We start from the raw sequence: 12,820 nt of genomic DNA, 5'->3' as shown, positions 1-12,820 counted from the left end.
AATGTGTACATCCTCAGCGTCAGGGCTAGATGCATGCTCAGTTCCCAGGGACTAGCTAGCTGTGTCATCTTGAGCAGACTGCTTAACTTCCTTGAGCCTCAGTTTCCCTAACTGTAAAATAGGTGCAGTAGTACCTTAGAGCATGTATTAGTCAGCTTTCCCTGACTGTGACAAAATACATAAGAGACACCAAAGGAGGGAAGGCTCATCTTGGCTCACAGTCTCCGAGTCTGAATCACTTGGCCTCCTTGTTTCTGGGTCTCTGAGAATCAGAACATCATGGTAGAAGGGCCATGAGAGAACAAAGCTACTCATGAGCCAGGAACAAGAGGAGGGTGGTATGCACACAAGAGCGTGAGCAAATGGCCACCAACAGGATACACCCTTGTAGAATACACCCCAAGGACCCACTTTCTCTAATCAAACACCAAATGCTCACCTAATACTCTATAGTTGTGAATGCGCTAATGGGTGGATCCACAGGTGAGGTCAGAGCCCTCCCGACCCAGCCACTTTCTAAAAGGCCTCTCCGAATATCACTGTTCTGGGAACCAAACCTTCAACACCCATCTTTGGGGGACATTTCCAATCCAAACCACAGTGGGGTGGATGTAACAGTTAACATGAGCTGTTACATGAGCTTGTAACATGAGCTCAGCAAAGCCCGTGGTACAAAAGAGTTGTTCTGTGGGTGTATGTGCTACATCATCAGTGGGTCTCACATACAGATGGGATACAACTTCAGCCAATTTTATGAGAGAGCCAAGATCCCAAGGGCTTGAGTAAGATTTCTTATTGAGAAAAAAAATGTTTTTTGAAGTTTATTGTTCTCTCACATTATAACGTGATGGCAAGTGATCTGGGCCAATATGGTAGATTTGCTCTACAAGATCATTCAAGCACTCGGACACCTCTTATAATGCTGCCAGCTTAGGGTGTGACCCTCTTCCCCCAGAGAAAGGTGGGGAAACAGAGCCAGTGCCTTAGCTCCAGGAATTCTGGATCTAAACTTCGTTGCCCGGTCCATTTGTCTGCAAGCAGACCCTCACCATTGTGGCTCCGAGAGGGGTGGATGCTGCCTCCAGGCAAAGTCAGTATGTGACAGAAGACAAAGCTTCTTGTCATAGCCAGTCAACATTTGAGAATCCCCTGAAGCTGGGAAACCAAATTAGGCACAAGAAATCAAAGGGACATAGGGCAGTCTAACCCCAAGACAAAGAAGTGCTTCCCAGTTGAGTATGATTGGCAAGGAGTACATCCTAGGGACTGCTGAGGGGTTGGGAGAGCAAGGGGGAGGCACCAGGTGCTGGGAAAGCTCGAAAAGCAGGGCTGGAGGAGGCGGAGAACTCAATGGACGAGTGTCGTGGTCAAGCAGAAGAAAGGCCCAGAGGCTATTGGCTTGCACAGACCAGCTTCTCTCTATATCCGCACTTGATCCTGGAGCAGACCAAATGCCCTTCAAGCCTTGCTGGATTCACCTCCCACTGTGCGTGTTTCCCAGTCTCCCTCTTGTCTTAAAAGATAACCTCAGCAACCACTGGTCTTGAGTTAATGAAACGTCATGGACTTGAACTAGCAGCAGGGATAAGAAGCCCAGTGGAACCATGGTGGCTCTCAATGTTGTCCCCTTTGCTGGTATAGTCGAGATCTCCAAAGCCAGGAGAAGCCAAAGAATCTGCCTGGCTGGATGTACCCTCAGAGGGTAAGAGATTCCAGCTAGGTGACAACATCACTCAGCAGGCTTGAGTGACCTGACACATGACAGATGAAAGACCAGGGAGGTAGGACCTGATGCCACAGTGTGTGCATCTAGTTGGGTAGATTCACAAGTAAATACACCCAAAGGGGCAAATCTGGTAAGAAAGCTTGATGTACACACACATAGGAGGAGTGCTGTGGGCAAAGCAGGGTGATGAGCCAAGTCCTAACTCACCTACTAGAGGGAAATCCTTCCAGTATGCCTGGGGCGCTAAGAGCCCTGGGTAGGATGCAGTGAGCCAGAGGAAGGTGGCGTAATTATACAGAGGGCTCATTATGCAAGAACTGTCTTAAGCTATTTAAGGAGACTGAATGGCTCCACCAGGACCCAGGCCTTCAGATCTGCTGTCTAAGGAAAGCCTGCAAGGCTGCCCTGGGCAACCACACCCAACAGAAGCCAGCAGTCTGCATAGACTCCTGTAGGAGTTCGGGTTGGGCTTGAAGTGGGATACATACATTAGTCCAGAATGGCCCCAGTCACAAGCCACCCCCCACTACAGGAGTGTCTTGAAGAAGCCGGTCAGTGGGGTGCCATGAGAAGGGAATTTGTAGGGGATATACAATCACTATCTTAAAACAAAGGCCAATCATAAGACAGAGGGGTCACCTTGGTTCCCGGAAACAGCGACAGCAGAGCTAAGTCCAGGGGTGAAGTTAAAGGGGGCAGATCTAAGGTTGATAGAAGGCTTTTCTGTCTGGGGCACTGGTTGGAGGCTGGGCTGTCACAGAGAGGGATGAGGGCAATCTTACTGTTGCTGGAGCAGCCTGGGGATGGTGTTTCTCCCTCCCGGTTCCACTGGCCTTTTTTGATAAAGATGGCAATGGAGTGTGGAGCTTTAGTGCTCCGTCGCCTTGTTCAAGGCCATGGGTAACAGGTGAGACTCAGAGGAAGCCCAGAGAGGAAAGACTTGCCAGCCTGGAGCTGTACCCTGCCCGGATTTGTGCAGTTCTGAGCACTCTGAGGTGGCATTTCTTCCAGGTCTGCAGCCAAAGACTCTCTGAGCATCAGGAAGGACTCGGAGTCTCCGCTGCTTAACTGGTCCTTCCAACCCAGGGTTATACAAGGCCACTGTGTCCTCTTGAGAAGCCGGTAACCTGAAGCCATTGACTTCACACATTGTTGGGAAGGTTTCCTACAGAGAGGTCTAGGGCTATTGTGAGGAGCCGGTCTGAGGAACACTAAGAGTAGGTAACTCGGGCTTGGAGCTCAGCTCTATCTCCCCCACTGGGGGGGGGGGGGGGGGGGGATGACCCAAATGGAGCCAGTGAAATGACAGGGGTGAGAAGCACTACAAGCCCCTAAGCCAGGCCATGCCTTGAGATGAACCGGGCACAGTCCTGCTCGGGGATACACACTACCCATTGGCTACAGGACACTGTCCAGCCAGCACACCCCAGACAACTGTCAGCTGCTGAGTGGACGGCCATGCAGGTTGGCCAATGGCTACTGCTGTGATAAGACTCCACCTTCCTTTCCTAGGTGTCTGCTCCGACAGAGTCCTCTGTACCTAGTCACTGGTGGGTGGTTGCCAAGCACAGGAGGGTACTGCTAACTGAGTGCTGCATATTTCTGAGTATTGATTAAGTCACCTGTCTTGGTGAGAATTCCGGGGGTGACATATTGTAGAAAGAACTCTGGCCTCAGACAGGAGCCATGGCATGCATATCCCTTGTCCCTCTCTCTCCTTCTGCACACCTCCACACTCACCTTTCCCAGCAGGGCTTTCTCCCATGGGCTCTTGCCCCTCCTCCAGAAGTCCTCAATGCAGTCAATGGGGGTGGTGTTTGAATACCCTAGATTTCCCCACCCCTCTGAGCTGTCCCGGCTGTCTCCAGGAGGATCCCAACAGAACTGAGCATCTGTGTCTCAAGAATAACCCCTAACTGTCCCCAATCCCTGTGTTTAGAGCAGTCCAGTATAAGGCCAGCTGTGGCCTCTGCCCAGCAGTGAGACCTTCAGCACATCACCTTATCCATCTGCCATTCCGTTTTGTTCGGTTGCAAAGCCAAGAAAACACTTTCTGCGAACACAAAGTTAGAAGGTGCCAGGGGCTGTCACCATGCTAAGTCTTCTCAGCTTGACAGGAGCAGCACATGACCTTTGTGCGCCTGCCTTTGATCCCTACAGCCATTGACTTTCTGGAGAAGATCCTGACCTTTAACCCCATGGACCGCTTAACTGCAGAGATGGGGTTGCAGCACCCCTACATGAGCCCTTACTCGTGCCCCGAGGATGAACCCACCTCACAGCACCCCTTCCGCATTGAAGACGAGATCGATGACATCGTGTTGATGGCTGCCAGTCAGAGCCAGCTCTCCAACTGGGACAGGTGCGTGGCCAAGGCTGGTGTCCAGAGCCAAGCCCCCTTATTCTCTCACGTCCGTTTTGCCTCTGATCCTCCGTGACCTCTGTTTCCCAGATTGTATATTGTGTTGGGCATTTTCCCCAGCTTAGTTCCCTGCCTTTTTCTTGTCCCCAAACATTCCCAGTGAGTAGCCACCTAGGTGCCGCCCATGGGAGTCAGGCACTTCCACTCTGCAGAACATTGCTCCAGGCTTTCCTTGACACCCTAAGACCACTGAACATAAGCTCAGTGCACAAGGGCCAAGTGTTGGTGAGTGTCTACTGTAATATTTCGTGAACAACAGGCTGGAGTTTTTCCTCCTAGCGTATGCTACGCAACCACTCTGCCACTGAACTACATCTTCAGTCAAGATTCTGCCCTTGAAAGGCCGAATAGGACAATGCAAGAAAACAATGCAGAATTCCCTGTCACAACACATTTCTCATTTCACACATCATTCACACCTCCCACGAGCGCCCTTGAAGGAGGCTGTGACATTATTACAGTCTGTGAGAAAGCCACAGCTTAGAGAGGTTAAGGCACTGGCATCATGATACACAGCAAACCCATGTAGGGCCATCCCCAAACTGTACCCGTGTCCCACGCTACTAAGAGCTTTACTGCGGAGCCTCGCTTAACTTCAGGATCTTTGACAGGTGTCAGTGTTAGAGAGTAGATTCGTAAACCGTTCCTGCGGGAATACTAGGATGTCATAGTTCCTTTCCTGTCCTGGCTTTCTCTGATCAGGCACCAGGGGAGGCAGTGTCAGTACTGCTCAGTTCAGAAAAGGCAATAGAGAGGATGGGTGCTTAGCTGTGTCAACTCCAAGGGGGCTAACTGGGAGCCTCACTGCCACGGGAATGTGACAGCTTGTTACGTAAGTGACAGATAGGCAATTTCTCTTTTTCAGTCATTTGACAGATGAGAGGTTTCAAATTGAGGGGGTGCAAAGAGGGGGCAGGGCACTGTTATTTGGGGCAGGTTTGCTAGCTTCTTCTTGTCAGCAAATAGCAATTTAGAGACTCTTCTACCAGCTTCATGCTGGGGCTGCCCTAGACTGTGCCACTTCCATGCCACAGAACTCAGGGCACACAATGTTGGATTGGCACCAGGGAAGACTAGCAGGATCACTAAGGTCACTGCTTGTCGGTTTAGGGTAGTATCGAGCCGGACACTCTTGCCCCCTGCCTTCTCCATCACACCTGCACAAGGGACCAGGATGATAAAGTCCATGGCCCCACTGCAGTGGCCTTAACCTATGTGGTATGCTAATTGTCTCATCTTTAAGGCTGTGGCAATCCCAAGTCCCCTCAGGATGGCTGCAAAGGCGATTGAGAACGTATGACCAGCACTTGGGGTGTAATGTACAAATGTCGGGGCTTCCCAGCTCTTCTTCCTAGAAACCCCTGCAGTTTCAAGGCCGTTCAGGGGAAGGGCAGTGCTGAACTCTGAGAACCATGCCTACGTTAATGATATTCCTGGGAGGTGGGCAACTCGAGCCTTTCCCCTACCTCTCCAGCCATAGCCAGAGTACCCCATAGTCTCTGGGCTGCAGCTGCTCGGCCTTGGCTGGTCTAATTGTCCTGTGTGAGCACCAGGCCTCTAGCTCAGGGGGCAGCTGGCCAGGAGCTGCCACCTTGTCTGTGTTCCTCACCATAGCACCTGGTGTGAGAAAGGGTTTCAGCCAGAGCTGCCAGCCAGCCGCCTGCCTGCCCATCTGCCCTTCGTTTGCTCTTGGCTATCTGATTCCACTCTCCTTGGCTACAGGGCAGTCATAGGAGGGCAGAATTCCAAGGATCTTTGGCCTCCCCTGATGGTGTCTGTGATCTTTCTGCAGGCCCCCATCTGCTCTGCTTGGATGCAAGGTGCTATGGGGCACCTGTCCAGATCCACCATGGCAGAGGTTTTATCAGCCCTGGCTACACCTTAGAATCCCTGAGGGAAGTCTCACAAACATGCCCAGGCAGGGCCATCTAGACCTATTAAACCAGAACATTGGTAGTGGGCAGCAAGGGATACCTGGTACTTAGTTTTAATCCTCCTGTGTGATTCAAACCTGAGCCAGGGTTAGGAAGCACTCTTTAGGGCTTGTCCCTCAAAATGTGGTCCAAGGATCAGCAGCAACAATAAGGGAGCCTGTTAGAAGTGCAGAATCCCAGGCCCCATGCATTGGCAGGCAGGGATAAGGCGATTTGGTTCCCCATCCCTCCTGGGTGTACTATCGCATGTCCATTTGCACCCTTGCAGGTATCCTGTGAGCCTGTCGTCAGATCTGGAGTGGCGACCAGACCGGTGCCAGGATGCTAGCGAGGTGCAGCGTGACCCACGTGCTGGCTCTGCACCGCTGGCTGAGGATGTTCAGGTGGACCCACGCAAGGACTCGCAAAGCAGCTCCGAGCGCTTCCTGGAGCAGTCCCACTCGTCCATGGAGCGCGCCTTCGAGGCCGACTATGGGCGCTCCTGCGACTACAAGGTGGGGTCCCCATCCTACCTAGATAAGCTGCTGTGGCGCGACAACAAGCCCCACCACTACTCAGAACCCAAGCTCATCCTGGACCTGTCACATTGGAAGCAGGCAGCCGGCACGCCCCCCATGGCTGCAGTAGCAGCCGACCCGGTGTCGCGTGAGGATGAGCCGACCAGCCTCTTCCTAGAGATCGCTCAGTGGGTCAAGAGCACGCAAAGCGCGCCTGAGCGTGCCAGCCCTCCCCCTGATGCCCCAGAGCACCGCCTCTCTGCCTCGCCCCCGGGACACCCGACACCCATCGATGGGGGTGCCAGTCCCCAGTTCGACTTAGATGTGTTCATCTCGCGTGCTCTAAAGCTCTGCACCAAACCCGAGGACCTACCGGAAAACAAACTGGGTGATCTCAACGGTTCGTGCATCCCTGAGCACCCTGGCGACCTCGTCCAGACAGAGGCCTTCTCCAAAGAAAGGTGGTGAGCACAGAAGGGGTGCGGGAGAACTTCGGGAGCAAGATGGCTCCCAGAAAGCCGGACCGCTCCCTTGCTCCCCTAGCACTTCCTTCAGCCTCCCTCTGCTGCATTGGGGTTAGCAGAATGCACGAGGATCCGGGGAGCGAGAGGAATGTCCATTTCTTAAACTGCCTTAAAAACTAGCCTTTAACCTCTGGGAGCGGGTTCGAACGGAGCTGGGCTGGGAGCTGCCACTTTCCCATCGAAAGGGAGGCCTGTGCTTTGTAAGTGACAGTATGCAGGGAAGAAAGGGGTGTCGGACAGCAGTCTACAGCCCTGCCAGGGTCGAGGAGGGGGCAGACGCAGCTTGCAGACAATAGTTTCCAAGCCATGTGACCCACCTAGTCTCAAATGGACGTTTGGGCCCAGAGAAGCCGTGTCTGACTTAGGACCACAGGCCTAGTGAATGTCAGGGTGAAGTCTGAACCCCAGGCTCCTGTCCCCTGGTCCAGTGTCTGACCACAGTATAATGTCTTCCTCCGCTGGGGTCACTGGCTTTTTGCTCAGCAAACTTGGTCCCGAGTGCTTCTTGCTGTCCCTGACCATCTGTCCCATCCATTCCTTTAATTTAGAACAGTGCTTCCTGTGTTCTGAAACTGGAAACAGAACCGGTTTCTTTCTCCTAGCCACCAGACATATTTTTGTGACTCCCCAAGTGCTTCAATGTCCTCACCTGCCGCATTCCCTGTATTTGCCCAAACTCAACACAGTCTGTAGTTGTTGCTTGAGATCAGATCAGTTCAGGGGTCTCTGGGTGAGTTTACTCATCTCCCAGGCCTGCGCGCACAGAAGCTTCCTCCAGCATGCCCTATGCACTTTTCCTAACTCAACATAGCACAGCCCTCATTCCGCAGTGGATGTCACACATGGGTGAGTTTGAAGCTGGCTATTCCAAGAATCCCTCTTGTCCAACCCCTCAGCATCCCACCCACCCTGCCCACATACACACAGCTCCTCTCCAAACCTACTTCAGAACCAAATGTTCCTGGCACAAATTGCTCATTTGTAGGAAAAGCAATAAGGTACTTTCCACAGAAACAAATGAGTTAGGAGAGAAGGTTCCACAGAGGGCCCATCATCCTTCATTAATGCTGCCCTTGATGCTGAGCATCTATTTAGTGCTAGCCGAGAGTGGACCCTAAAGGAATGGCTGGAGAGCTAGTAACCTTGTGGGCAAGAAACATAGAAAGATAAACTAAGTGTTTAAAGAGGGGTACCAACCTCAAGTGTCCTGAAGAGGCAGCTGTCAACTGGAGAACCCATGACAAAGAATTCAAAGTAACCATGCCCTCATAAGCTTAAGTTAAGATGAACTTGGAGTCCAAAGCCCTCTGCAGAAGCACAGGGTGGGGACGCCAACAGTCCCCAGTCTGTCCCTGAGTACTCCGCCGCTGGTTTCTATCCTCCCCCTACCCATGCCAACATCCAAAGATGCCCACAGGAAGTCTAGCTGGTCTGTCCAGAGATCCCTTTGGAATGTGTTTGTCCTCACATCGCAGCACCTTAAATCTAGCTAACTATGGTTTGTATATTGAAACCTATGAGGCATTAGAAACTTGTATTTTAAAACAGAAGCAACCACACTGACCAGTTTTAAGTGGAAAATATGTAAATACAAAGTGTTTAGGTTTTCCTTTTTTTTTTTTTCTTTAAGAAAATGCAATGCACACCACCTTTCCTCATGTGCCATTTGACCTCAGAGGGAAACTTTACTTTTTGAGTAAAGGGACATGCTGCTGATTGACCCTGAGTTCACAGAGAATTGTTATTACAGGAGAATTGTTATCATTATTCATGTTCTTAAAATAATCTGTTACATATTATTAAACTTGATCAGGATGAGCCAAATAAACTTTTATTGGAACGTAGATTCATCATGAATTGTCATATTAATTGGCGTCTTATCTGACCCTGTCTTTTACCATGATTGAGTCATGAGAGCCTCATTGGCGTCTCCCTGCACCAGGAAGGCCAGTGTTTGGAGGGGTGAGGATGCGGGGGTTGGGGTGGGGGGGTCTGGAAGGGGAGAGTCCACAAACGTGAGATCAGGAAATGACTCCAAAATTAACTGTGGATTTCTATCTTGATGTCACCTCCAAACCTCTGATAGGGGTTGGTCCTTCCTTATTGTCATAGGAGGTCTCAACATCATGAAATTGCAGAGACAACCTGTCTCAAATAGCCAGCTGAGCCACACCCATCACAGGTACCTACCTAAGGCTGCATCCATCTGAAGTTGACTGCTTTGTAACACCTGTGTCAATATGAGCCCTTGTAGATGTAACCAACCGTCTTGTTAAATAAGAAACACAGAACCAATGCAAAGAAGAAAGCCAAGAGATCAGAGCTAAGAGCCTTACCTGTTTGCTGCAGCTAGCCTCTTCAGCCAAGAGACCTTTCTGAAAGAGACCTACTTCCTGTCTGTTTGTCTTTATATAGACTTTCTGTTCTCATTGTTTGTAAACCCAACCACATGACTGCCTCGTCACTGCCTGTCTGTACAGACCTCCAGGTCTTCTATGGTTGGTATTGAGATTAAAGGCATGTGTCTCCAATGCTGGCTGTATCCTTGAACACAGAGATCTACTTAGCTCTGCCTACCAAGTGCTGGGATTAAAGGCATGCACCACCACCGCCCAGCTTTCGCTATGGCTCTAATAGCTCTGACCCTCGGGCAACTTTATTAACATACAAATAAAATATCACCATAAGCCCTGGCTTCATCCATTACCCAACAAATAACAGACCACAGAGTTTTCAAGTTTTCTTTCTGTTTGACTTCTCAGGAAGGCTCTTTGGTTAGAACACACAGCTATTGAAATGTACCTATGCCAAAATGAGCGGGCTTGTGAGCCATTTATCAGATTATCTCCAAACTACCTGCCAAGTGTACCACGGTGCCCCTTACCCACCATTTCAGTTAGTGCTCACAGTCAACTGCAGTCTGAAGGTAGTTACTAGAGGAGTCCAGAAATAAACGGTTCATTGGTTTTACATTCCACACAATTCTGAAGCACAATGAAGGCTCACATGGTTCCACTGTGCCCCCACTGGGACCCAAATCATCCTTCGTCACGTATATTCACTTCACTGACCCTCTTGGTCACTTCTGTAACTATCTTGGTCATGAAAGCTGCTGTTATCTTAGTGTTTGTGTATGGGACTGGGTATTATGCAGAGCTTCAGGCAGCCGCTAGGGATGTTGCCCTACCTAGGTGGTATGAGTGAAGACAGAGCCCACAGTCAGGACAGAAACCTTGTTGAAGTGTTCTTGTTAGAGAAACTTGTATGTCCATTTGGAAGCCTGAGCTATTAAAATGTTTTAGAATGTAATAGGGATAGAAAAACAGAAGGAGATGAGCAGCCCAAATAGCACCAAAGAAGAACTAAGAGAAGGGGAAAAGGGACCCCAAATGGAATATATCACAATTAAACCTAGCCACATGATGCTAAGATGAACACTTCCTGAAAGGGCCCCACAGGGACTGTGTAATATGAGACAGCAAACTCACCTACATGCTAAAGGGTTTATTGAAACATAACTACGTACGTGCATTCAGATATCTTCTGATTCTGTATTTGAACTTTTGATATTTTGTTTATCTTAAGGAGGCTTTTTAAATAAAATTTTCCATTTGGGAAATAACAGCATTAAAATATTTATCTTGTTTACTGAGGTTTTTTTGGTTTCTTTAAGTTCTGTGCCCAAGGTTAAGGGTCCCTTCTCCCCTCCATCCTCATCAAAGCTATAGTTTGGTCTGCCATGCCTCAGCAGCAGAGCTGAGAAGTTGCAATAGTGACCACATGGCCCGCAAGCCTGAGGCATTCTATAGCTGACCCTGTGCAGAAGTTTGCTGAGCCCTAAAACAAGATGCCTTGCTGGGCGGTGGTGGCGCACACCTTTAACCAGCACTCAGGAGGCAGAGCCAGGTGGATCTTTGTGAGTTCGAGGCCAGCCTGGGCTACAGAGTGAGTTCCAGGATCTCCTCAACCTTCTAGTCATGGCTTACTAGCCACACATTCCCACCCTGGTTAGTACACTACTTATCTTCCAGTTATATTGGATGCCATGTTCCTTTAGCTAAATTCTACTTCATGTAACTTAGTATTTCCTAAGTGAGTTTATTAGTAAATCCTTTATAGCATCCATGGTATTGCTTCCAAGTTTCTCCTGCACCAAAGTCAGACTTTCAGCGAGAGTGGTTAGAACAAGCAATTGGGAAGCCAATGTGAAAGCTGGGATTCTGCTAAACCAGCAAGCTCCACATGGAGAGGGGGAAGGGTCACACAGCCTCTCATAACCATGCATCAAACATCTCCCCTCAAGACACGTCACCTGCCTCTCTCCACTATTTAACAAACACGGATGTGGACAGTAGATGGGGATTTATTTACAGGTTACCCACTCGGACCCCCTCAGTTTGCAGAGAAGTAAATTGAAGCCTAGAAACTGAAGCCACAGGTTAGGACGTGGCAGAGCTGAACTAGAATCTAGATACTCCTTTAAGGATGCATGTCATCGCAGCAGCCCATCTGGGTACACATGGTGGGGTTGTAACTGGAACAGCAGATGGAACACAAAGGTGAGTCTGGGTCACCAAGGGCCACCCTCTACCTCGGTGCCTCTAGCTGCCTGGAGCCCCAGGACAGCTGGTCTTAAAATGGTTAGCTGCGTCTACAGATAATTTCTGCCCAACTTGGAGCCTGGTCTGTATAGCAGGAAGTGGGGGAAAGAGAAACAGACGTTGGGGTGCGAGCATAGACGGATTATCCTCAGAAGCAAACTGAGGTAAAGACGCAAGTACAGGAGTTGAGGGGAGGGGTCTCAGGAAACACTGACGGGGTAACGGGAAAGCAACAGGAAGGAGAGAGAAGCCACTGGAGGGCACAAGTTCCTACCCCAGACAGCGGCCATTGCGTCTTGCAGGGGTGTGGGGAATTCTGGGAGGCAGAGTCCCAGCTCAATAGCTGAAGGGACTCTAGCCAGCCCGAGCATGGCAAACGTGGCCCTGGCAGGCCTTGCCCTTCTCCCCATCCCCTCTGCCTTGCTAAAATCCGTTAGCTTACATTTCTAAAGCCGGCCACTGAGGTCCACTCCCTTATTTGGCCACTTCCTCCTCCTGAGACTGACTACCCAGGTCCAGCTATCGAAGTATTGAAGGCCAACAATCAAAATCCCCCTTGTGGCCGCCCTAATTAACATGCCCAATTAAAATTAAGCACCCCACCCTAACACGGGGTTTCCCCTTTTACATTTTTAAACCACCGTTTTCCTATGGGCCACATCTGTCTCCTCTATCCAGAGGCAGTCCTTTGTCCCTCTCCAGGGGATGTGCTTCCCCATCTCCCTTGTTCCCATCCCCTTCTCCCTCATCCTCTATCTACTGTCTCTGTCTCTTATTCCCTGCCCTCTGACCATCTGGGACAAATAAATCTCTTTTGCGCTGAGAACTTGGTCTGGGGGTGTCCCAAGCTGATACCCATTCTTTCAATAGCAAAGTGGATAACCTTGGGATACTCACTGATGACTCTTCGCCTCAGACAGAGCACTTCCCCAGTAACTCTGGCCTCCACTGCATCCAAACAGGTCCCAAATGGCCACAGGCAAGAGGACACAGGTGCAGGCAGGTGGAAGCTAACATGGCATGCACAGAAATGTGAGGGCCAAACGCCTACGGTGTCAACAGTGGGAATCCAGGACACAGGCCGAGAACACCTAGTGCTGGCAAAGCCCTACCTGC

At 50.3% G+C, this 12,820-nt stretch overlaps 1 protein-coding gene across 1 annotated transcript in view; it reads left to right on the top strand.

The window, feature by feature from the left end:
• The window catches only part of Mapk4 (mitogen-activated protein kinase 4), a 50,521-nt gene extending 41,572 nt beyond the window's left edge, over window positions 1-8,949 (top strand). The window contains exons 4-5 of the mRNA XM_059246470.1: window positions 3,887-4,088; window positions 6,351-8,949. Of these exons, the coding sequence (XP_059102453.1) occupies window positions 3,887-4,088; window positions 6,351-7,047 (899 nt within the window). The 3' untranslated portion in view covers window positions 7,048-8,949. The remainder of the gene's footprint in view (window positions 1-3,886; window positions 4,089-6,350) is intronic.
• The last annotated feature ends 3,871 nt before the right edge of the window (window positions 8,950-12,820 follow it).

Source organism: Peromyscus eremicus, chromosome 19 (assembly GCF_949786415.1).
Source record: "Peromyscus eremicus chromosome 19, PerEre_H2_v1, whole genome shotgun sequence".
NCBI lineage: Eukaryota > Metazoa > Chordata > Mammalia > Rodentia > Cricetidae > Peromyscus > Peromyscus eremicus.
The sequence above is the reverse complement of the archived record's forward strand: the minus strand, read 5'-3'. Positions and strand labels throughout refer to the sequence as shown.